The 27,032-nt window shown below is 46.6% G+C and overlaps 1 protein-coding gene across 2 annotated transcripts in view; it reads left to right on the forward strand.

Annotated features, from left to right (window-relative positions):
- Positions 1 to 969: 969 nt before the first annotated feature.
- LOC147710252 (E3 ubiquitin-protein ligase TRIM39-like) overlaps positions 970 to 27,032 on the forward strand; it is a 65,157-nt gene continuing 39,094 nt past the window's right edge. The window contains exons 1-3 of one of the 2 annotated variants that reach the window (XM_086920924.1): positions 970 to 1,410; positions 5,370 to 5,465; positions 26,140 to 26,370. In XM_086920924.1, coding sequence (XP_086777050.1) covers positions 1,000 to 1,410; positions 5,370 to 5,465; positions 26,140 to 26,370 — 738 coding nt within the window. In that variant the 5' untranslated portion in view covers positions 970 to 999. The remainder of the gene's footprint in view (positions 1,411 to 5,369; positions 5,466 to 26,139; positions 26,371 to 27,032) is intronic. The other variant, XM_086920925.1, reaches the window with a different exon arrangement.

Raw genomic sequence — 27,032 nt, forward strand, 5'->3', positions numbered from 1 at the left:
GGGGAGCGACCACTCAGCCTGAGGGACAGGAGCGAGTCACAAGACAGCAGTTGTTCAAGCTTCCCTCACACATAGAACTGTTACAGCACATACAACAGCTGTTCAAGTTTGCCTCACACACAGAAGAGGTGCAGCACTAGCAGTGCAAGCTTCCCTCGCCCACAGAACAGTTAATCACAGGCAGCAGCTGTACAGGTTACAATTCTGCCTACCATAGCAAAACAGAAACATCTGTTTGTCCCTCGAAACGTGTTGTAAGGCAATGGACTGCAATAACACAATTGCACTACCACATAATTGGATATTACTATTTGGAATTGTTTAAATGTATAACACGTATTGTTTCACGTGGCATTGTGTTTTAAACAATTTTTCACTATAGTTGTTGTGTAAAAGTAAAGTCGTTTCTTGCACTTATACTTGCTTATAATGTGCCTTCTTGTATATGTGTGAAAATCAATAAACAGATTAAACAAATCAAAACTGGTCATCACCGGTGGCAGCAGTGCAAGCTTCGCTTAACAGAAAACATCTACTGTGGGCTGCGGGGGCCTGTATTACGCCCCTGACACTGGCCTGACTAGTATTTGTATGAAGGGGGTACAAATTCGAAATTCGCAGCAAAAGCAGGCGATTGGCAGGCTTTGACACATAAATCCAAATAGCAAATTCATAAAGACATTGCTTCAAAATTATTTTTAAGCTGTCTGTACAATTCTTAAATGATTATTGTAATTAACCTCTGCAGACTTGACATATTAAAAATAATGCAGAGGAGTTTACAGAAATCCATATTTAGGTGGCAGCTCCTGGCACAGAATCTGAAAACGAAGCCAAGTGCCGATATGAGATGAGAAAAGTAGGCGACCTCGAGTCAAACGCACAGGCTGCGGGGAGGAGTGTAACATGAACGCGGAAGTCCCAGCGCACACAGAGAAAGGCAGACGCACAGACACACCCACTGCCGCAAAGAGGGAAACTGAAACTTTCGTTCTGAATATGGCGGCAGCTCAGCTCGGGAGCCTCAAGGAAGAGGCCACTTGTTCCATCTGTTTGGAATATTTCACTGACCCGGTGATGATCGATTGTGGACATAACTTCTGCCGCTCCTGCATCACCCAGAGCTGGGAGGGAAGAGATGGAAACTTCCCCTGTCCACAGTGCAGGGTAATATCTTCTGCGAAAAATCTCCGACCCAACAGGCAACTGGGGAACGTGGTGGAAATTGCAAAACAGCTTCATCTGACCCCAGTGAAGTCCCCGGAGGAGAATCTGTGTGAGAAACATGATGAGAAACTGAAGCTGTTCTGTGCAGAGGATCAGAGGATGATGTGTTTGGTCTGCCGGGAGTCCAAGGAGCATAAAACTCACGCAGCAAGTCCTATAGAGGAGGCTGCAGAGGAGCACAAGGTACGTCTGTGGGCATTCAGGGGTCACACTGTGAGCCCCATTGAAAAGCCTGTTAAAGAGTACAAGGTGTGTGTGTGTTTGTGGGTGCTCTTGGACTACAAGTGAAGATCACAGGTTATGTTGGTGGAATTTCAGGGATCACAAAGCCCTCTGTGAGCCCCATCAAGGAGGCAGCCCGAGAGCACGAGCTATGTGGGCTCGTGTTCAGAGGTCACAAGTCACTCAGGTGCTCCTTAGAGTCTGCTGCAGAAGAGCACAAGTTATGCGTGTGGGTGTTCAGGATTCACACTTGAATACACTCTGGAGTCTCAGAAGATACAGTGTTTCTGGGTGTTCAGGGATTTAAGGCACCATGTGGGACTCCTTAGAGATGACTGTCCAGATCAGAAGGTATGTGTGTGGGTGTTCAGGGTTCACTAAGAAAGACACACTGGGAGTCCCACAAAGGAATACAAGGCATTTAAGTCGGATTTTAGGGATTACCGGTTGTGCGAGCCTCATAGAAGGAACTGGAAAAGAAGACAAGGTACATCTGTGGGTATTCATGGATCACAATCACACTGAGCCCCACTGAGGAACCTGCAAAGGAGCACAAGGTGTGTGTGTGGGGGTGTTCTGTAACCACAAGTGAAGAGCACAGGGTATGTCAGTGAAAACTGAGGGCAGTCGAAGAGCACAAGCAATGTCCTTGAGTGTTCAGAGATCACAAGCAACCCTTTGTGTAGGGTCACCAGATGGCTCTGTGTCATTGGGACACCACTTTTCCATTCCTGGACTTTGCCATTGCATATCATGGGTGTGTTGAAGTAATAGGGTCAAGTAAAATCAGCCCACCTCCCAAAATGCATTGATATGTTATATCAAAAGCCCAGAAATAAAAAAGTTGTATCCTGGTGTGGTGGAGTCTTCTGGTCACCCTACCTGTGTATGCCATTGAGGAGGCTGCAGAAGAGAACAGGGTGTGTCTGTGGGTGTTCAGGGAATCAAAAGACACCCGAGAGTCCATAGAGGAGGCTGCTGAAGAGCACAGGGTATGTGTGTGGATGTTTACGGATCATAATGCACCCGTGGGTGCCAAAAGTAGCATGTACAAGGAGTATATGTGGGTGTTAATCATTTGAAGGTGAAGAAATTCTGCAACTGCCACAGAAGAAGAAACAGCAGAGGAGCACAAGGTATGTCTTCAGGGATCGCAGGTAAATTCACTAATTAAAGTAGTAAAGAGGATACTAAGTATTTTCTGTATACCTCACGGATGGTGGTTTTTACAGGGGAGAGGATGTAGCCTTACGGCTAGAGCGGTCAACCTCGAAGCTGGGGACCGGGTTCATGTCTCAGCAACGACGCTCATCATCCTGTGATTCTGGGCAAATCACTTGGGGCCAGATGTAGGTGGCCAAATACTGAGCGGTAACGCAGAAATTTGCATTGCGTTACCGACCGGTATTTGGCTGAGAGCAATGTAGGTGAGTTTAAACCTACTTGCAAAATAAGGAATCACAAAATTGCGATTCCTTATTTTGCTATTGCATTTAAGGAATCTGAAATAGCGATTCCTTAAATGCAATCTAAGTAGCACTAAAAAAAGTGCACTTCAGCCTTAAGGAATCGCTAATTACCACCAACTTCAAGTTGGTGGTAAGTAGCGATTTCCTTTAAAAAAACACTTTTTTGCTTTTAAAAGTGCCATGTGGCACACATTCATGCCCTTAGGGCATGTATGTGCGCTACATGTGCACACATTCAAATTTCAGGGGTGCAACAAGGTGTCCTTTTGGCACCCTTGAAATAGCTCCCGCTAGTTGCGATTCTTTAATACCGAATCGCAAATAGTGAATATCTTCCTATTCATTCCTATGGGCCTCCTAGCCCATAGGAATGAATAGCTAGGTATTCCTTATTAACGAATCTCAATTAGCGAATCGTTATTAAGGAATCGCTAATATTTTAGCGATTCCTACCTACATTCAATTTAGCAAGTCCTTAATATCGATTCGGTAAAAATCGCTATTAAGGACTCACTAAATTGAATTTACCTACATCTGGCCTTTAATCTCCCTGTGCCTATCAAACATGAATGTGTTCACCTGTAACGAATCTGGTGCTCATGTAAAGCGCTCTGATACGCGAATTCTCGGGTCTAGTTCGCGCTATATAAAACTCTAAAAGTAGTGCCATAATCAAGAATCTGCAGTTGAGTGTTTTAGGTTTGGTGTTTGACTTTCTCCTGTTTTCGTATGGAAAGTTTGTCTTGATCAGGAACTGACATCCCTGATGGGTTGAAGTGTTCTGGCAAGTTTTTAACTTTTTAAAGGAAGAATATCTTGATGCAGTGGAAGGCTATATTTCCTCTCTTTGGCCATCCTTAATACTGAGGGGTAGTCTATGCGATGGTCAATGGGGTTACCAGGTGGTTGGCCCAGTCGAGGGCTATGGGTGTCTAGCTGCAGATATTAGGAGATGCTGATAGAATGAGGCCTGTGTGTTGCCTTTGTGTTGGGTTGTTGAGGAGTTGTTTTATTTCCAGTGTATAGAAGGCTTTCTTCATGTAGTTTGTGTTGGGGTTGCGGGGGAGTTGAAAGTCTCCAAGGAATGTGAGGTGACCACGTTGGCTGGAGGCAGATGTGATCGTCTGTTTTGAAAACCTTTAGCACCGGGCACAGTTCTGATTTACTCTAGCAGGGCATATACACTCTAGAAACACAAGGACATGATACAAATCATAATAACTGACATAGAAAAATATTTTGTTTTTATTAGTCTTTTTGTGTGTTTTAGAGATAGGAAAAAATATATATTTATAAATACAATTCATACATAATTAACTTCAAAGCATGGATCAATGCACATGCCAAATGATATTGTGCAAATTAGAACCACATAGCGATGTGAATTACGATATAACCTGAAAAAGTATATCTTCAACACAAATTAAATACACAAGTTTGTACATGATAACTGGTCTAACAGTGTATTATTTTCATGACAATCTGTATTGTCATCATACAATTTAACATACGATCAAAGCCATGTATGAAAACACTGGTAATGATTGTTGAACACCGACGCGTTTCGGCAAATCCTTCTTCAGGATTTTCATACCAGAGGATACTCCGCTGAATCCGTAGATGGTATTAACAGAGACCAACCCTCATCTTTTGAAGTTGGAAATTATGATTAACAGCACTGTATAACACTTCATCACTGTACATTTCTATGTAAGTCTCTTAAGTAGTTCTTGAGCCGTAGAGATTAAAACGAAGGGCTTGTACTACCTCTTCTCTTGTATTATGTCCCTTAACTGACCACTGACTCTGTATCCTGCTTATTTCTGTTGGTCGGAGGCCTAGTTGGTATATCAATATTCTTTAAAGCTGAGATGAATGTCACCAGTGGCGTATTCTTATATACATGGACTCCCAGTGTAGTAGTATAGGATGATATAGTCCTAAAACCCCATAAAAATTATAGAACGCTTCTGCCTCCGACCAGCTATCCGACCAAGGCAGATGTGATCATGTCTGAGATATTTTCTGTTAAGTGCATGTTTGGTCCGTGTGGTCTGTAGATCAGTTGAAAAGAAGCTATTTTGGAGGTTCATAGAGAGGAGCTTGAAAGAGTTAGGTATGGTAGAGTTACGAACAGTGAGGGTCAGAATGTCATATGTATGTTTGCAAGACTCCCCCGACCCTGTTTAGAGTGTGTGATCTATGTGTGGGAGCATCTAATTTCAGGGATGAGGACATCCAGGCTGTGCATGAAGGCGGGGTGAACCAGGTTGAAGAGGGAAACTAGGTTGTTTCACTGCACAGTGTGCACTAATGAGCATCAATTAAGAAATTCACAGATAATGTAAATTGTTTATGCTTTGGGTCCCAAAACGCACTGTAGTGACTCTTCTTTGTAAGTAGGACCACCCTAGAGATCTACAATTATTTCTCGCCCTCTCGTCTCTGCAGGTAAAGCTTCAGGAGTGGCTGCGTCTTCTGAAGAAAGAGGAGGAATTTATTCTGGAGTCTAAAGTCAAGGCAGAGGAACAATTTAGAACCATGAGGGTGAGTGGCTGCAGTGAGACCCGTGTATCAATGTATCTGTATATGTCTGTGTCCATGTCTTTGTGTGGACACACAGAGGCTGATGTGTGACTCTACAGACTTGTTCATGGTTCACACCAGATAAATATACTGACCGGAGTCACTGCACTTGGATATTGGGGCTGAAATCGGCCAAGGAGTCGTCCTGAAATTAACTAAAACAAGAATTACTCTTCTGATCTTAAGGTGGTACTTACATACTTATGTGGTTTGTGTTAGAGTATGTGTGCGCAGAAGTGGCATTATCTGGCTGTGAGCATGTACCAGTGTGTGTGTACATGTGCATGCAAGTTCACTATTATGTGTCTAAGGATGTGTTCTTGTATGGATAGGTTTGGAGTTATCTGTGGGAGTGCATGCATGTCTGTGCATCTCTATGTTTGTGTGATTTTGTGGGGATGGAAGAGTATTTGCCTGTGTATGCATAAATGGATTTTTTTTAGACACAGAGTATGCAAATACACATGCGTATTTATGTGTGTGTGTGTGTGTGTGTGTGTTTGAGGGTTGTGTGTGCTTTGGTCTGCATTTATTGGCTGTGGGTGTGTGCTTGCTTATGTGGATGCTTGCTGTGGGTTTGCATTCCACAAAGTCTGGTAGTATTCATGAGGGTGTCAATTGCATGTGTGCATATGTATGAGTGTGTGCCTCAGTGAGCTTCTGTGTGTATAGATCTGGAGTTATACATCAGTGAGATATAGGCATCTGCATGTGAGTATGTGAATGCATAGTTGTGCCTGTGAGTGTGTGACTCTGTGACTCAGTGTATGCATGGGCTGAAGATATCCTTCTGGTGAGTTTGTGCAAACATTTGTATGTGATAGTACACTGCATAGGTGGGAGCCCCTGTGGGTTTGTGTATGCATAGATTGGAGATATCCATATGTGAGGTTGTATAACCATTTGTGTGTGAGTCTGCACATTAATGTGTACATCTGTATTGGTGTGCACCTCTGTGAGTTTGTGTATGCATGGATCTGGAGTTCTCTATCCATCCTTCAGACTGAGCGAGCCCAGGGTAAGGCCCTTCCTAAACCAAGGTTTTAGTAATGTGATCATGCTACGGTATTGCATAAACCTCATCGAACCACAGAACATCCAACAGATTTAATTCAGGTAATAATCCAGCATGGAGGCACAAACATCGTGTCGATGAATTTTAACCCAAGAATAGTCCATTAATTGTAAAACTAACAACGTAACACATTTCGGGACATGCACTTCCTCTTACTCAGGACACATCCTTTTCTAATTCTGGAAATGACATAGACACTGCTCAGCTTCCGCCACTGACCAGTGCTTGATGTGAGACAGTAGGTTCTTGTGTTCTGCACCAGCACTAAGTTGTCAGCACCGGCTCTAGTGATAGTCCAACACATGGTGTTGCTATCTATATCATTATGAAATGAGAAAAGCAAAAGTGAATGATAAGTCAATATACATTAAAAAAGAATAAGATATGCAGCCCAAGCCATTATTACAGCTTTGGAGGCCTGGATTAGTCTGACCTGTCACACTTGTAGGACTATGATGGTTGATGCTTGTGTTGGTACTGTCATTGGCAGAGCTTTACGGTGCTATGGGTGGTTCAGGTGGCAGCGGCCTACTGAGAAGGGCCATGGCACTTATTTTGTGCCAAATTAAACACTGCGACTGACCTCGGACATTCTCTGTTCTGCTCAATCTTCATTTCAAGGTTTTCCTGCAACAATCTCATTAATTGCCCATAGTTTGATGAGTCACATTTTATGCCTTCATTAGACCTCTCTTACAGGGATTGGCCACAGCTGACTGGAATGTCCCAGGATAACTCGTGCACTTAACCCTACCTCAGAATGGAGGAAAGGGCAGGCCTGTAACGTGGAAGCCCCTGCAGCAGTGGTGCACATTTATCACTGCTCTGAGATTTAAGTGTTTAACAGGAATGTTTATAGTGGTAAATTTAACAAGGGTGTCGCTGCCATGAATATTTCATGGTATGTGATAAAATCTTCCACAACTTTTGTGAAGTGTTTTGTCCTAAAGTGCACCCTTCATTCTGTAATGTTTGTTACCTTACTTGTCGCTATATCGCCTGATAGTATTCTCACCGGGTGTCCGTTCATTGCTGTGCAGGGTTGCAATGTACAATCCCCAAATGTAGTGCAGCTGACCTCTGGTGCCCTCTCTAAGAGTTCTAGTGTCTATGGTCCCCGGTAGGTCATAGGGGCCTAGGCTTTGTTCAAGCACATACTGGGTTTGCTCTGCGTAGATCAGTTCAGTAGCTTTGGACTGAAAAAATTCACTCTGGATCTCCCAACTGGCTAATGCATGGATCAATTCAGTCGCTTTTGGGTGAAAGAGTTCACATGGGCAAAGACTATAATACTTGTACTGTAGATTTCTCTGCATTGGTATACCTACTTGGTTTGATGGCATGGTTTTTTATTTTTTTATTTTTTTTGGAAGACCTTTATTACATCATTTGCAAGTACACGGCTTCAGGCCTACAACCGTATGAGCCAGCTGCAATTGTTGAAACAGATATGCATACAGTTCCCAGTACACAGCCAAAATGCCGACAGCCGAAGGCCCGGCGGCGTAGCAAGCATTGAGAAAATAGAACCAAAGTTGCAGCAGCAATGACGAATCTCCTTGTAGTCTTGTTTTTTTTGTTTTCTTTTTAGACCGTAGTCAAACGTTAGTAACGAAACATAACCCCCCCTCAACCCCCCCCCCGGGTCTTAGTTCGACAGCTATTCGAGTGATGGGAGAGACAAGAGGCTTGATGAGTGGGAATCATCATGTCACATAAGAGATTCACAATATGATAACATCTGAGGCATTGATTAAGAGCAACCATGATTTGCAGTAATATTGGGGGACAGCTACAGGTAGGTTCAGTACAAGCAGTGGTATGCCACTGGTTAGACAACAGGCGTATGCTCAAGGCAGTAATACAGGGAATTGATCAAGGAAACATTAATTAACAACAGCCTGCCGCATCTGGGCTGGTATCTCCTCAAATAGTGCATCCCATCACATCAAAGACACCGGCCAAGCTAGTCATCATCAGAAAGCTGCGCCAACATGTAAGTGGTGTACGGTCCCCAAATATCACGGGGGTGTGAACCCGCCGGCAGCTACTCATAATAGCATGTCAGCTGATCTCGACAATATGCCATTTCCTGCAACCAGGTCTTTATATCAGGCGCCCTCCTCCCTCCCCAGCAGGCCGCCACTCTACACTTGGCCAGCTGTAGCGCCAGCGCCACTAAGCGCTTCACACTCAAAGGAATACCAGACACCATGCCCAGCAGACACACTCGCGGTTCCACATCGATTGTCACCGAGGTCATAGCGGACAGTGCTTCAGTCACATCCATCCAGAACCTAGACATACGCGGGCACATCCAGGCTAAGTGAAGGAAATCGGCTACAGCAGTCCCGCAACGCACACATGCAGGTGTGTCACGCAGGCCAAATTTAAAAATTTGCTCCGGGGAGTAATACCATTGTTGTAAAATTTATAATGTAGGAGCCTGAAGTTCCCATTGGCAGCAAACTTACCACTCATAGCACAGCACTCCGTCCAGTCATCGTCCGAGAGCGGCTCCAGCAGACATGCATCCCATCTAGCCTTCGCAACCACATTCACACAACTCTCCTCATCTTGCGAAACTTTGTACAATTTCGAAATCATTTTCACACGAGAGGACTCCGTATATATCAACTGTAGCGCAGTCAGCATAGGTGGTTCCATCGGGAAGGACAGATAGTGATCGCGCACCGCAGCGCGCAACCTGACATAGGTGAAAGTAGCCATAGTGCCATTATTCGTTTGGTCCATTATCGTCTGCAAGTCAATAAATCGGCCCGCTGGGAAGATATCCTCCACGGTGTGTATCCCAACATCCTGTAACAGTTGAAGGGCTCCCACCTCGCTCGTAACCGAAATGTGCTCATGATACAACAAGGGCATGGCCGGCGCAAAGAGTGGTAGACAACCCGCGCGCTTACCCAATTCCCGCCAAGCTTTCACCGTACTCTGCACCGTGTCCACCTCGCCCTTCTCATACACAGAGTGTGAGTTCACAATCATCGCCTTTAGGGGCAATGGATGTGTCGCCGCTGCCTCGATCGCCACATGTGGCGTGTATGGTGGCGCCGAGATCCAATAGGATGCAAAGTGCGCCTGTGCACACAGATAATACAATCACATGTCCGGTACCGCAAACCCACCTCGTTCATATGGCTTGGTCAGGGTATCCAATTTAACTCGCGGTTTTTTCCCCCCCAGGCCAATGTAATGAGCAAGGACTGTAGCGTTGTAAAAAAGTTAGTTGTTAAGGGAAGTGGAATGTTGACAAAATAATATAGAAATTTAGGGAGCACTACCATTTTAATCAGGGCCACGCGGTCCATAACCGACAGGGGCAATCGTATCCAGCGCACGACCTGGTCCTCTAATTTTGAAATTGCCACACCATAGTTAGCACGGATCATTTCTTGGGTATCTCTGTGAATCCATATTTGATGGCATGGTTGGTGTGCCTGTTGCTGTGGCAGCGGCTTCAGCTGTGCGGCGTTGTAGGGACAGTCTCATTCGAAGTCAAGGATTTCTAGTGATAATCAGTTATGCAGACCTGTGCAATGCTCATCGTTGACTGTTGTGGCTTCCCAGGCCAGTCAGTCATAGCAGTTGCAACCTCAGGGTCTGGTCTTCAGCGGATGGTCATCATTGGCAGTTGCGGCTTTCCAGGCCAGAGCAGTGATCGTTGATGGCGGTTCTTTCTGTTGCAGTTCTGATGGCAGGCAGCAGCAGGCACATATCGAGGCAGTGCACAACACAATGTTCATTCTCACTGGAATAGTTTGGCCCAGTCCACAAAGGGAGACTGGGAGACCCCACACAACACGGATCGCTCCTGTCCTCTCTCCGACCGGCACTCTGCTTTCTCTGGGTGTTTCTCATGCCAGAAATATGCTGGGTTTCTCTCCTGTACAGGCTGCACTCTTTCATCATGTGATGCTCTCCTTTCTTCTCTCAGCAGGCTGGCTTCTAGGTGCTAGGCAAGGCCTCGGCTCTTCCCGCAAGTAGTACAGACTTCAGGTGATGCTCCCTCCCCTCTGGGAGACTGTCTCTTAGGCAGACACCAGCCCTGGTCACACAGCGATCCGAGTACCGTACACAGCACTCCCATCCTTGGTCAAGAAGAACTTGGACTTCAAACATGGTGGGGTGCTTTGGGTCCTACTTTATTGCACTCATTTTGCAGATGGGAGATGCAGATCCCCTCTCGAAGGCTTTGTAACTGGTTTTGGTTGATTATCTTCCAAATGTAATTTTCTAGCTATCTCTAAGACACCCCCTTTATGCAAGGTGGTGACACTCAAAGGAGGCAGCAATGATGCTGGCGTCAAGCAGGAGAGTCTAAAACAGTGGCACAATGAAGTGTGAGATCTCTGCACCTGGCTGTCATCAGCTTTCCTGAAGCAGTAATGAGGGACAGACAAAAGGGCTGGTCCTGCTTGAAAATTCCTGTACTATAAACAGAAGCAGCTGTCCTACCCATCACCATTACCGTCTTCTAAATGACAGTGCACAGGAAGGACCAATCAGCAGCGCTTTGCTTACAAGGACTTAAATTTAATTTCCAAGGGTAGCCCTAGCTCCATCCTCACTCACTTTTAGTGTCTGGATCTCCTCCCTCACCTTGAGCCACAGGAATGCAGTCAATACACTTCCATTGTCTTGAGAAGCTGTATCCATCCTCCATTTTGTGTTCTGATTAATTAGAAGCCAAAAGACACCCAAATGCTGGACGGAATGCAGAACAGATCAAAACATTCACCCCCAGTCAAGAGATCTGGGTTAAATCCATCGTTCTTATGCTCACCATGCCACCCCAGTTTAGACCCAGCCATATTCAAATCAGTCTTGACCCTGTTTCTCCTGGGAAAAGTCCAGCCCAAACTAGGTCCTCCCTGGGCTGGAATCGAGCATCCTGGGACCGGTTTTGGGGTTTTACCCCCATTAGCCAGGCTAGCTTGACTCCAGTGGCACAGTGAGCCCAGACCCAAGTTTATACACTTCCATTGTCTTGAGAAGCTGTATCCACCCTCCACCTTTTACCATGTTAAACCACAAGGCAAACAAAATGAATGCCACTGGTCCCAATACTCAGACTCTCACCATACACAGACGCTTATTACCACACATGTGCTACACATTCACTGTACTTGCATGCACTGGACATGCACACAAAAGGTTAGCACAAGGGTCTGGGGTTCACATCAAAGCAGTACAGTAGACTGCACTCTCATCGGACACAGGAAAAAGGTCTGGTCATAATTGATCTGGTTATCTATCAGAAAGGGGGGAATGAACCACATAAGTCTCAATACCAGAGTCTCAGAACATTTTGTCTCGGAGTCCCTCAACCACACGTTCAAGACTGTGTTGTATGTAATCTCAGCTTAATGTAGTTCAGTATTTAGCGTTATCATCGGGTGTTGTCCCTGGAGTGTCCCGTTCTCTGCAAATGACATCAAAACCTCCTCCAGGAGGGAGACTGTCTGGATGTTGACAGTGGTGAGTGGATTAAAATGATCTCCTATCCTTTAGGTGTATCTTTATTGGGAGAAAAGAGTAGGATAGGGATACGCTTAAAAAAAAGCGATGTTTAGTAGATGAGTCACTGGTCCACGACACCTAGTGGTCGGGTCAACGTCTTGGCCTTGAACAGCCTCTGCTGGTCCAAGGCCTTCATAAGGACCATAGAAATAAATATGGACGCCTTTTACATCAGGGCTTCCCGGGTAGTGTGTTATTAGTGAGTGGAAGCACTCACCAGTCCTCATCAGTGAGCACACTTTGCTCTAGAGGGATGTGGTTATAGGCCTATAACTGTGACGAAAACAAAACAAAGGAAAATTAAATGCATGATAAACTAACATTGCCAATTTCCCAATTCACTCTATGAGACACTAAAAGAAAAATTGTAGCGATGTCACTGGTGACGGTGTGGTTATTTGTCCTATGGATATACATTATTGAAAGAAAGATATAGCCAGGGGGTACAGGAACACTACCTGGCTCTCACCGTTGGTAAATGTGAATAGAGAGCTGTGAGGTAAAGCATAGCGCTCTCTCTATTAAATAATTATGATAGTGTATAGATGAATCAAAAATTGACACACATGCTGGCAGAACTAAGGGACAAATATGACTTAGTAATCCAAACAAGTGAAATGAAAATACTAGGCTGTTTGAAGAACACTAAACGGGCGGGGCGGGTGGTACCGGAAGGATTTTTTTTATAATAAAAAAAAACCCCAAAAACTTTTATCTTAAATATGCATTTCATTTGCATCATGGTGTGGAGAAATGCAGGACTGAGGCTTAAGTCTGAAGGAAAAATGAAATAAGGCAAAAAATCAATAGGCACTTTTAAATTGAATACTAATCCATAAAGGGGAGAATTCTGTTCTAGATGCACTGACCAAGATGAGTGAGTGCTTCCACTCACTAATAACACACTATCCGGGAATCCCTGAAGAATAAGATCTCCATATACATTTCTTTCGTCCTGATATAGGCCATAGACCCGTAGGGGCTGTTCTAGGCCAAAATATGTCGACTAGACCACTAGGTGTCGTGGACCAGTAAATGTCGTGGACCAGTAAACACTGCTTTGTTTTTAGACTTATCCCATATCGTACTCATTTCCCCCAATGAAGAATCAACAAAAGGATAGGAGATAATGTGTCAACATCAAGGCATTCTCCCTCCTGGTGGAGGTTTTGATGTAACTTGTAGAACGGGACACTTAAGTGACAAGACCCAAAGATGATGCTATCCACCGAACCACACTAAGCGGAGATTACATACACCGCAGTCTGTGAACGTGTGGTTGAGGGTCTCTGAGACAAAAAGTTCTGACACTCTGGTATTGAGACTTATGTGATTCATTCCCACTCTTTCTGATATATAACCAGTACCTCTTGGAAGCTAAATGAACCTCTGCTTCTACCTCCCTCCATTTTTTGATCTGTACCATAATTGATGATCCTCAGAGCTTTTTATGCTACCATCACCAATTTAGGTGGCCAATTCAGGGCATGGAAGTAATGTAATTTAGATTATGAGGGCATGCTTGGAGCACCTCTCCAGGTCACCGAACAGATTCGGAAACTCACATTACCAAGGATAGACATAGGCCTCTGCGCACATGTTGTGAGAAGTTAGCCTGGCATATGATGTCCACTATTCTAGTGGGCACCTTGCACCAGTCTAAACAACCCTTATTGACGGGGGTTGTAAAGTCAGCCTTATAGACAAGCTATCCTAGTGGTAGCATGGACCAGCAGTCTTAGGCTAAAATTTCAGAGAGCATGTGAAACCAGCTGTTTCACCATACATAATCCCTTGAATACCAAATGAAAGGACACCACACAAGGTATATATAAAATATATATGTATTTATTACTAACACAACCCCTCTGGACTCTTTATGAGATACATTACAAGTTACTTGTTAAGCATACTATAAGTTGAACAAATACAATTCTGCCCTAGGGACCTCACGAACCATATACTAAGTAAGTGGTATAAGAACCACTTCAGGAAAGGTGAATAGGCCTAGAGCCTAGGGAATCGCTGGGGCTACACTGGACAAACAATGGACTGGAAGTAGGAGGCCCACGGGAGATGCGTGCAGTGTCTAAACACGGATGCGGGTTGCCATAGAGTTACAATGAGAACGTAAAAGTAGTAGATTCAGTACACTTCCGGATGGACTACGGTAAAACCCTTTTAAACTAGGACACTTGAAGAGTTAACACCCACGTGAGCACCGGAGTACTCGAGGTACCTCACCCAGGGAAGCCGGGTGCATAGGTGTTCTTTCGTGTCTGGTTTTGTCGCTGTTTCCTATGGAGAGCTGCAAAGAAGTGCTGCAAGCGACCACGAGAAAAGTGTCCGGTTGGATCCAAGGGTGGATCGAAGATGTGAAGAACCTGTAAGCAGAGGGGACATAGTCTGGGTCACTAGCCAGTGACCAGGAAGGACCCAGGAAGGAACCAGGCGATGTCGAGTGCTGTGCAGGTGAAGAGGTGAAGCTTGTCTCTGCAGCCACGTGGTCCAGGAGGCGTCAATGACAACCAGGAGCTGGAGGCTCGAAGGATCTTGTTGACTGCGGTGTCGGTATCCGGATTGGACCCAACAAGCCTCGGCCAACACAATCCACGCAGGAGATGAAGATCGGCTTCTGTTCAGACCAACAGGGTCTAGGGAGCTTCACCTTGGCAGGGATGCTGGGGCGTGCCTGGAGCAACCAGGCCAGCGGTGTTCAGTCAAAGGAAAGTCTTCAGGGGGTTAACTAGCCAACGGGCTAGCAACCAGGAAGACGCAGTGAGCTGAAATGCACCAGCAGGCCCCACGCGGCACTCGTGGAGTGTGGAGGGCTGAGCTTTGGCACAAATCGCGCTCGGGTCTGGGACTTCTCAAACCCCAATGCACAATTGTGAGGGTGTCTCGGTAGTTGCACAGTTAGCAACAAGCAGGATGTCCAGGGGATCTGGTCCCACGTCTCTCGTGTCCGCCACGGGTCTCAGCTTTGCTGTGGGTGTGGGTCGGATTCGAAGAAGTCCGGAAGTCCAGTCCTGAGTAGCTGAGTCTTCGGATTCCAGCAGGAGCGACGACAAAGCAAACCGGCATGGTACTGGTGGTGCCCGTTTGCACAGGGTGGTCATTCCTTGACCACAAGGGAGATGTCTTCAGTCTTCTCGATGTAGAACGTCGAAGGTCCAAGAGTTTCGTCTCATAGTTTCAGTCCAGGATAATCTAATGTCTCTAGACACAACTCCTATCTTTATACCAAACTAAGGGGCTGGATTACCTGCTAGGTCCCTCCTATGGGTGGAACCTGGGAAGGGGGTGGTTACACCCCTTTCCCTTTGTCCAGTTTTGCGCCAGAGCGGGGCTGGAGTGCCCCAGCAACTGGTTTGAACCGGGCTATGCATGGAGCACCTTGTGTGCCCCAGGCAATGTCTCGTTTTGTAACCCTCCCTGCCCCAATACACTAAAAGCCTGTCTGGGGAGGTGCTAGCACCTCCCAAGGCAGGAAACCTATTGTCCAGGCCTCCCCTGCCGGAGTTACGTCCAGCAGCATGAGGTCCGACTAGTGTCTGTGGCAGCAGCATCCATTTTGTGATGCTGGAGCTCTGTTTAACTTTAACTGGGTAAAGCAGTAACGTACATGTCTTTTCCCTCTAGAAGGGTGGAATGCTACTCCCACCGCCAGAATTGGCGTGGGGGTTAGTATTCCAAAGTGTTTGACACCTTACACAACATGTTTTGATTAAGCCAAACCAAAGTTAGCATTAACCGCGAGGATTATAATGCACTTAAGAGTATATGGTATGGCTATATCATCGAACAGCTATAAGGATATGGTTCAGAAAGCTGTAGAAGGGCTCAGCTCATGCTAGGGCACCCTCTCACATAAAACCAAGCACGCTGCCTCCAGGATTGTCGAGGCCTACCATAGGAGTGGCTTATAGGTGTCTATAGGTTTAGGTAGATATAGGGATACTATATCTAAGTAAGGGGTGATTACAGCACCTTACCCAGGCTGAGTGATCAGCCTGCGGTGTCAGTTTGGATGGCCAGCCAGGGTTGGCATAATACATGCTTCAGCCCCTGGTAGGCCTTGGACGCACCTATGCCCTGGGTACCTATGGTACACTGTACAGGGGCTCACAAATGTAACCCATTTCCCAATAAAGTACATGGTATCAATTTAGAGAGAAACCATCTGGGCTGTTGGTCTGATTAGCAGGCCCACAGCCACACTAAAGTGGAAAAACCAGAGAATCGCAGCAAAAAGTGGGGGTGACCAAAGGAAGCAGACCCTACTCTCCCACACATGGTATAATAGCTTAATTACACTGCCGCACAAGAGATCAGGAGACCAGTTTCCCCCTTTTGCCATGCTGAAGACATTGCCGCCCCAACCTACCATATCCTACAGTTCACTGACTACATTCTGTGCACTTACCCTGTCACAGGGCATTAGTTACTAAGTCAAGTTCTGGGACGCAGATTGTTAGCAGATCCCCGAAACTAGGAACCCTGTCCTGACGAAGACTCCATTAGGTCGACGGGAGGTAGAAACACACTGTATCAACCACACGGAGGAGGACTATGAGTTCAAATCCTTTAAAAATTTCAGGCAGTGATACATATTTGATTACCCCAGCTGTCACAAGAGGCCTTTCCTTTATCTTAAGCAGTTTACTATTCATTGCAGTATATACAGATCGTAAAATGTTACATGATCATAGTGGTGATAAGGTTTCCACACTGCAGCTCACTGACAGAAAGGGTGGAAACGTGAAAGATCCGCAGGGGGAGCTGCGACATCTGCTTGCTGCAGGGGATGGACATGGTTGGGTGAGGAAACAACTGACTCCTATCGCAGCTCCTGGGCCTTTATACCTACTGGGTACCAGTGTTGCAGATGTCTTGGAGGATAAGCACTCCCATAGTTCACATATATCTCCTCAGGGTAACCACGGATCTCCTCTGATCCTCTTGCCGCAGCGCTGGGCGTACTGGAGAAATTATTCGGAAGCACACCACGAGTCACGTGCCGGGGAGAGTATCCAGGAAGAAAAGGTTTGCAACCCTGCACGTAGAGGGAGCAGAACACCATACTGACGATGACGAGGAAGCACCAGAGAAGCGGATAGACAGTGCCCCTAGGGATCCTAGCCTAGCTGACATTCTGCAGGCCATCACTTCATCAAGAGAGGCTCTGGAAACAAAGATAGACTCCATAGGGGCAGACCTCACCCTGTTGAAAGATGACCACCGCAAACTTAAAGAAAGAGTGACTCTCAACGAGAAAACTATGGGGGAACTCCCGGAGGTGGTTGCTACTTTACAGCGCACCCTGGACACTTTTGAAACCAGGATCAAAGTGCTGGAGCTGCGGGCAGAGGATAGTGAAGGGCGCTCCCGTAGAAATAACCTGCCCATAGTGGGGATTCTGGAGCGGGAAGAGGGGGGCGGATGCTGTGCAGTTCCTAGAGGCCTGGCTCAAGGCGTTGGTGGCCCCGGAAGGTCTCTCCCCCTTCTATGTGCTCGAACGTGCTCACAGAGTCCCAGCACGGCCGCCCAAACTTGGAGCTGCTCCCCGCCCGCTGGTGGCAAGACTGCTTCACTATCGGGATTGAGACCATATAGTGCGACAAGCACAAGAGAAACAGGACTTGCAGTTTGGAAATAGCAAAGTGATGAACTTCCTGGATTTCACTAGGGAGGTGCAATGCCAGCGGACCTCCTATATGTCCATTAAGCGGAAACTATGCCAGTTGCGGCTACCTTACGCCATGCTGTTCCCGGCACGCCTCCGGGTGATGGATCACTCGGAAACGCATTTCTTTACTACCCTGTAGGCAGCTTGGGAATGGCTAGAGGTCAGACGAGACGCTGGAACACGTACATCATCACCAGGCTTGGCCCGACCGGAGCCGGTCACTCCGCTGCCTCTCCCGAGAACCCTCTCGCCGCAGGGACGGAGAATGTAGCGGAACAAAGCGGTGCAAGCGGTGGTCGGATTTAGCTATCGGGCCACTAACCTACACAGGGACATCAGCGACCATGGCACGGACCGTTCCAAGGGCTCTCGGACGAGCGGCGTCCAAGGAGAATCGGATGCAGATGTACCAGACATCACCCCACAAACTGCAGATGGCATAATATGAAGCATGCAATTCAGTCGCATGAAAGAAGGGGGATTCCTGCTGTTGGGAGTTGACTTTTACTAAGACTTGCGCCTATACATGGCGACCTAGGAGCACTGCTGTCGAAGCGGGAGCCACCTTCTGAACAATGGGTGGGGGGAGGGTCCTGTGGGAGATCTGGGTTCATTGGGACTAGCTCACACCAGCTACTTTTCGTGAATTACTGTTTACGTGCAGAAGTTTGGATGGGAACCTGTTTGTTTGTACCTGTCCTGGGGAGGGTGAAGAGGGGATTTGGTTTGGGTCCAGGCATGTCGCTATGGGGAGACTACTACAGGTTCGAACATGTCACAAGCAATGGGACCCACCGTAGGTATTAAATGTATATCCTGGAACATTAGGGGGATGCACACCATGATCCGACGACATAAATACACACATTCCTGGTTAGGAGAGAGGTAAACATTACCCTATTGGAGGAGACCCATCTCTCGCAGGCAGAAGGTGCTGCATTACAGCGATGATGGAGGGGGTAGGTGATTTTTACTACGTACTCGGCCTTTGCCAGAGGGACTTTGATCTGGGTGCGAGCGGGATTCCCTTTTCAGTGTATTAGGCAAATAATAGACCCAGAGGGCAGGTTTGTGGTGGTTTCAGGGCATTTGGACGGGCGGGATATAGTAATAGGGAGTATGTGTGCCCCATATATAGATCAACCTGCATTTTTTGCGCACCTTTCACAAACATTGGCATCGGTGTTAACAGGATCGGTGGTGCTGGGGTTGGGGTACTTTAACAGTATTACTGATGTCAATTTGGACCGTTCCCACCCGCCACTTCCTGACACTCCCGCACACAGAATTGCTGAGGCTAGACACGACTGGCAGCGCCACTAGGGGTTGATGGACACCTGGAGAGCCCGTCACCCGGGGAAGAAAGATTACTCATTCTTTTCTGCCCTACACAAGATACATGTTTGCTTAGATTCTATTTTGTGCTCCGGACATCCATGGAGGAGGTATCAATCTGAGTGAATACTTGACTAGGACAATATCTGATCATAACCCCCTACTGGTGTTCCTGGAGTGGGTAGGGATCAGGACTGCAATCCTAGCTGGGGGCCGAGGCCGGGAGCTTTGGCTGATCAGGTGTTTCGGGCAAAGATAAGCACCTCTATTGAGGATTATTTCCTCACTAATCCCAATACAGCGACAAGCCCACTCATCGAATGGAATGCCTTGAAAACCGTTATTAGGGGTGGTTGCATTGGAGAAATAGTGGGGGTGTGAAGGTTTTTCTCAGGGAAGTGCAGGACGCGGAACAATGACTTATTAGAAGTAGAGAAGGATAGACAGGAGAGAATGGATAAGCAGGATGATCTCCTTGCTGCCAGGGAAACATTGGCAACACAAGTAGAAAAGCTGTGCTGTTTATACCATAGGGCCTATATTGTGCAGGTGCACGCTGAGAGGTATAAGTCAGGAGCTTTGCTGGCCTGGCTGGCTAACTCGGCACGCAGAGGGACGATGATACTGGAACTGAGCGGGCACGATGGCGTGGATTATTAGAACCAGCGGGATATCTCCAATTTTTGGAGTATTACACTGATTAGTACCATAGCAGGCTTGATCCGGCAGGGCTTGAAGATGAGGAGTTTCTAGAAGGTTTAGAACTTCCTAAGATTGATGCTGAAGCTGTAGAGGCCCTAGGTAAGGAAGTTGAAATTGGGGAAGTTCGGAGCGCTATCAAACATATGTCCAGAAATAAAACATCAGAAACGGATGGGCTGGTGATCGAGTTTTATTCGGCGTACGTGGACATACTGGCTCCCCAGCTGGTGACCCTGTATAATAGAGCGAAACGGGATGGCTATCTGCCCGCTTCAACGAGGGAAGCAGTAACTATTCCGCTCTTAAAACCTGGCAAACCAGCCTGGGACCGCACCGCGTATCGGCTCTGAGCCATGCTCAACTTGGACTATAAGATACTAAGTCGCATATTGGCAAGCCGACTACTAAGCCACATGTCGAGGCTTGTCAATGTAGACCAGGCGGGCTTTATTTCGACTAGGAATACATGAATGAATATTCGTAGACTACTACGAATTCTGGACGCGAACTTGTACAATAAAGATGAGGCATGCATTTTATCAGTCGATCTTGAGAAGACTTTTGATATTCTCGAGTGGCCATATCTGTTTAGAGTCCTGAGAGCGTTCAGACTAGGGGACAGTTTTGTGGCTTGGATGGCTTTTCTGTATAAGGATTCCACCCCTAGAGTTAGTACAGGGGGTTGATGACGGAGGCCTGCTTGGTGGGCAGAGGAACGAGACCAGGGTGACCGTTGTAACCCCTCTTGTTTACATTGGTGGGGGAGCCTTTGGCCGTCCACCACTACCAGGGACTGGAGGTGATGAGGCAATCCCAATATATAGCGCTATATGCGGACGACCTCTTGATGTTCCTCGCTAAATCTGGAGACCCTTTAAGAGGGGCCAAAGATCTGCTGAGTAGGTTGGAAGGGTTGCAGGTCTAAAAGTAAATTGGACCAAGATGTGCCATTTCCCCGCTATTGCGGAGAGTGTTTGCCCACTGGAAACCGAGGTTGTGATGTGGGAAAACAGATGCCTGACTTACCTGGGAGTTAAAATATATCACGATCCCGGTGACTTACTGGAGGGAGAGCGATACGGAGCGCCAAACGTAATTTCGAGTTCTGGGTGTCCCTCCCGCTATCGGTGGCAGGAAGAGTAGCACTATTAAAGATGGTCACGCTGCCGAGGCTCCTCTACTATTTTAGGTCGCTACCAATCTGGATCCCACACAGACTCTTTACCCAGTTCAACATCATGATCACAGGGTTCTTGTGGGGCACCGGAAGACGGAGAGTAGCGCTTGCCACCATGATGAGGCCCAGGGCAGAGAGGGGATTCACAGTGCCAGATTTTGAAGCCTATTATCATGCAACTCAATTGCAATGGTTCACAAAAGGGATGGCAAGCTGCCTCCGGAACATGGAGCGTCCTGGCGTCTTAGACCCAAGTTTGCAACTCCTCTCCTGTGTGCTGCTGTGCCTTCCCTTGAGGGATGGGTCGGCTCCCACAGATGTACGGAATGTGCGCCGGTGCTGGAATCGGTGCTGTGGACGGGCACAGATAAAATTCCCCTATGCGCCAGAGATTCCGTTGTTGGTCTGCGACACACTGCCCCACGTTGGGAACTGGCATAGATTGCGAACATGGGAAGAAGCGGGTGTCACTACTATCGGAGGTTGTATACGAGGACAATACATTGCTCCCCTTTAATGATCTATCGAAACGGTACGACCTCCCCGGAGGGGACTTACTTCTACAGGCTGCCCTGATGGCAGCTATCCGACAACATTGGCGGGAGGGACTTGTGGAACCACAGACCTCCCTAGGATGTCAGTATATAGTGATGGCTGCTGGAACGATAAAAGCGGTCACCTGCCTCTACCGACGCATAACTCGGGAGACACAACAGCCCCTGTCAGCCCTGCGTCTCAAATGGGAGGTGGACTTGGGCGAGACCGTAGACGAGAAGCCCTGGGGGGAGCTAGTGGAAAAGGCCTGGAAAAGTTCTAAAACGGGCGTTTTCAACTGATCCACTTCTTTGTACTTCACAGAACGTACCTTACCCCACAAAAGATCACTGAATATTTTGGGGCCCGGTCCATTCGCCCGAGATGTAACCTGGAAGGTGCAGGGTTTTTACACATGTTTTGGAACTGCCCGCTCCTGACAGAGTTCTGGAGTGTGGTGACGACCAGGTTGGCGGACACGACGGAGCGTGATATAGCGCTGACACCAGGGTGCTATCTCCTTCACTGGTTCTCCCACGCTGCCAGGAATAAGGTCACTAGCAAGTTTATAGACCTGGGGTTGGTGATGGCCAAAAGGGAACTCACAAGCCATTGGAAAGCGAAACATGCCCCCAACGTACTGAGATGGGAGAGGAAACTTGTAAAATGGGCAGACTCTGAAGGGATCTTTAGACTACAAATGGCCTGACGAAATGGGAGCGAAAAGGCATTGGAGACAGCGATGGCATGAGTGGCATTAGTGGACATACTGCGACAGCCAAGCGACAACACTGACGTACTCCCTGACGTTGAGGGCCCATAGATGGATGATTGAGGGCGTTGGTTGCTGGGTGACCCGGACTGTGCGCTTACTGCCAAAATGAGCTCCTGAACAGCGAGACCCTGCTGTGGAACTACAGCACTGAGAATGATCTGCCCGGTGCGCTGTTGCACTGCCGAGCATTACCTTGCAGGAAATCCGATGAATGAGCGACCTGCCTGGAAGGGGGGGGGGGGGAATTTTGAGGGCGGGGAGGTTCCTCCTTTTGGTTTGTTAGCAGATACACGAGAAGCAGAATATTGTGCTGAAGACTACCTATTAAGAGCAGTTACGAGCACCACAGACTTGAAGATTTTAGGCCACAACAGGGGTACCATCTTTTCATCATGTTGGTATGAGAATAATACCCACTTGCTTACTAGTAGCCTGAGAATAATATGTATAATATGCTAAGTTGTAATTGGGCTTAGATTGTAACTGTAATCTTATCTTTGCGATGCTATTGCTTGTAAAATCATAAATCAATAAAAATCTGTTCACAAAAAAATCATACTGATAAGGTATACGCGTCTCATTTTAATAACATACACTTGCTCTATTCCAATGCATTATGCAACATATATGCCAATGATTACAATCTCAGCAAAAAAGGCTGCATATTAGAGTTGTCATGATGCATGCCTTTAAGTATCTCTGAAATATTTAATACAAAAATGCTATTACCCATGAGATCACGACTGATCAATTTTTCTCTAGAAATGTAATTAAGACTACCTTGTTGGCACCCGTGGTCACCTCTCTTCCACGTCTCCGTGTGGTCACTTTTGGTACAGCAGACATGGCTCTACTCCACCGCCTTTGACTAAATTACCCAGTTTTGAATGTGCGTCCTAGAGGTTTCTGCCATATGTTTCAAGTACACATTTACACAATAATTAAATACAAATAACCCTCAGTCCCACCTGGGCTTCAGGGAGCTATAACGTTACAGTTGCACACAACACAGGCACACATTCCTTATTAAGGACACAATCTAAGCTAAGAAATGCAACCCTCTGCCAGGACTAGTGACTCAATACAGAAAGGCAAAACTACCAGTACTGGTCGCACATCAAAGGAGCACAGTCCTCCACCTGTATACTAGTGGCACAGCACAGGAACAAAACCCTCTACCTGTATACTAGTGACACAGCACAGGAACACAACCACTCCACCTGTATACACAATCCTCCACCTGTATACTAGTGATACAGCACATAAACACAACCTTCCACCTGTATACTCCGTGACATGGCACAGGAACACAGCCCTCCACCTGTATACTAGTGATATGGTGCAGGAACACACCCCTCCACTTGTATACTAGTGATACAGCACAGGAACACAACCCTCAAGCTGTATACTAGTGATACAGCGCAGGAACACAATCCTCCACCTGTATACTAGTGATACAGCACAGGAACACAACCCTCCACCTGTATACTAGTGACAAGGCACAGGAGCACAACCCTCCACCTGTATACTAGTGATGCAGCACAGGAACACAACCCTCCACCTGTATACACAATCCTCCACCTGTATACTAGTGATACAGCACACGAACACAACCCTCCACCTGTATACTAGTGATAAGGCACAGGAGCACAACCCTCCAACTGTATACGAGTGACACAGCACAAGAACACAACCCTCCACCTGTATACTAGTGATACATACATGAGCACAACCCTCTACCTGTATATTAGTGACAAGGCACAGGAGCACAACCCTCCACCTGTATACACAATCCTCCACCTGTATACTAGTGATACAGCACAGGAACACAACCCTCCACCTGTATACTAGTGACAAGGCACAGGAGCACAACCCTCCAACTGTATACGAGTGACACGGCACAAGAACACAACCCTCCACCTGTATACTACTGATACATACATGAGCACAACCCTCTACCTCTATACTAGCAATATGGCACAAGCATAACCCTTTACCTGTATACGAGTGACACAGCACAAGAGTACAACTCTCTATCTATAAACTAGTTACACATAACAGGAGCACTATCATCTACCTATATTTGTGACATATAAAGGATACCACGCTCTACCAGGAGTGGAAACATAACTAATTCCCCAGAATTTCTGAGTGCAGTCGTTCTTGGTGATGCTAGAAAGGCCCACCTCTCTCCACTGCTGACCCCCTCCTATTCCTGCTTGGGTAAGACTTACCTCACCTGATAACACACAGGCTCCTGCTCTAAGCCACAGAGTGATGTACCTCACCTGATAACACACAGGCTCCTCCTCTAAGCCACAGTGTGACATACCTCACCTTATAACACACAGGCTCCTGCTCTAAGCCACAGAGTGATGTACCTCACCTGATAACACACAGGCTCCTCCTCTAAGCCACAGTGTGATGTACCTCACCTGATAACACACAGGCTCCTCCTCTAAGCCACAGTGTGTCGTACCTCACCTGATAACACACAGGCTCCTCCTCTAAGCCACAGTGTGATGTACCTCACCTGATAACACACAGGCTCCTCCTCTAAGCCACAGTGTGATGTACCTCACCTGATAACACACAGGCTCCTGCTCTAAGCCAGTGTAAATACCTCACCTGATAACACACAGGCTCCTCCTCTAAGCCACAGTGTGATGTACCTCACCTGATAACACACAGGCTCCTGCTCTAAGCTTCAGTGTGACATACCTCACCTGATAACACACAGGCTCCTCCTCTAAGCCACAGTGTGATGTACCTCACCTGATAACACACAGGCTCCTCCTCTAAGCCACAGTGTGACATGCCTCACCTGATAACACACAGGCTCCTGCTCTAAGCTTCAGTGTGACATACCTCACCTGATAACACACAGGCTCCTCCTCTAAGCCACAGTGTGATGTACCTCACCTGATAACACACAGGCTCCTCCTCTAAGCCACAGTGTGACATACCTCACCTGATAACACACAGGCTCCTCCTCTAAGCCAGAGTGTGATGTACCTCACCTGTTAACACACAGGCTCCTGCTCTAAGCTTCAGTGTGACATACCTCACCTGATAACACACAGGCTCCTCCTCTAAGCCACAGTGTGATGTACCTCACCTGATAACACACAGGCTCCTATTTTGGGATAGTACAAGATGTCTAGCCAACCTCTTTACTCAGTCTCTATAGGAAGTTATGAATAACCTGCAGTAACATTGATTTATCTGGTAATTCTCCATTCAGTAACAGAATACACATAATTTCTTTATGATTTCAAACATTACATTTCCACATCAGTGATTCCTCCTCACTCTGAGTGTGCTATAGTAAGAAACCCCTTCAGCGTATCTTTCGGAGGTAACTCATCCAGTGTTCAGGCAACAGAGGGGCAGCGTGCACACCACATATATCCTATCTTCCATTCCAAGTGCTGCAACTTCCGGGCACTACTTCTTTTACATTCTCTTGTGTTAGTCACAACGACTCACACTGGACTTCAGCCAGTGTCTCCACTTAGCCGCTCTCTGGGTCTTTGACTGTCTCTGCCTGCGGTGGGTTCTCTTCCTTGCACTCTCTCCATGGATTGAGCATCTCTGCAGCTTCACAAATTCTATCTTCTCTACAGTTTGTGAGGTGTCTGAGGGAAGGGGGAGGGTAGGAGGGTGAGAAGGACAGAAGACAATAGAATTGAAGGAAGTAAGGGACTGCGGTTCAGAAGTTTGGAAAAGCATGCTAGTGTTCTGATTTTTTAAAGAAACTAAGGATGACTTTTTAATATCTATCAAGCTTTTTTTTGCTTCTGACAGAACATATTTAGAACTGAGAAGAAAAAAATTGAATTTGAGTTTGAAAAACTGCGACAACTCTTGCAAGAAAAGGAGCAAAGTCTGTACGGGAGACTGAAGGAGATGGAGAAGGAAATTAGCTTGGTAGAAAATGCAATTTCCAACAAACTGTCCAATCAAATTACCTCTCTCAATGCCCTGATAACGGAGATAGAAAAGAAGTGTGAGGTGCCGGCAAGGGAACTACTGAAGGTGAGATACATTTTGGTAAATAAAACAAAAGAAGTAAGCAAAATATTCATAATTTGTGTACATTATGAAATGTATGAGTGGAACACACATGATCTCCTGCCAGGGTCAATGCACAGTGACCCCAGGTACTCTGAGAGCCAATAACAATATACAGAGATGGATAATTTAGATTGTCCCACTTGATGCTGAAAGTCCAATTCAACATACAAACATTGGGATGCACAGTGACCTCTTACAGTGTTAGATACAAGTTAATGCAACACCCCAAAAATTCTAGTGACTAATAAACATATGGAGACCAAGGAGCAAAATGTGAAAAAAGCAGGATAAAAATGGAAAGTAAAATGTGAGCTAACGTCGTAGAGAATTAGAAAGAAACCAAATTCCTCCTTTTCTAAGTAGTTCTGTTCTAAAGTGATTACTTTGCTCCTGATGCAGGTAGTCGCTTACTTTCGCGTGCACCAATCTCTTGTTAGGGTGAACAGCTATATAGTTAGGCATTTGGAATAGATAAATAGGCATTTGGAATCGATAATGGCATGCTCATTGGGTTTTTTCAACCCCAGATAAAGGTTGCCACAGAAAACGCTTTAATTTGAAGAATAGTGACAATTTTATATTACAGGTAAACCTTGGTTCTATTAAAGTGTATGCAACATGAA

This window comes from Lissotriton vulgaris, chromosome 5, assembly GCF_964263255.1.
Source record: "Lissotriton vulgaris chromosome 5, aLisVul1.2, whole genome shotgun sequence".
Lineage (NCBI taxonomy): Eukaryota > Metazoa > Chordata > Amphibia > Caudata > Salamandridae > Lissotriton > Lissotriton vulgaris.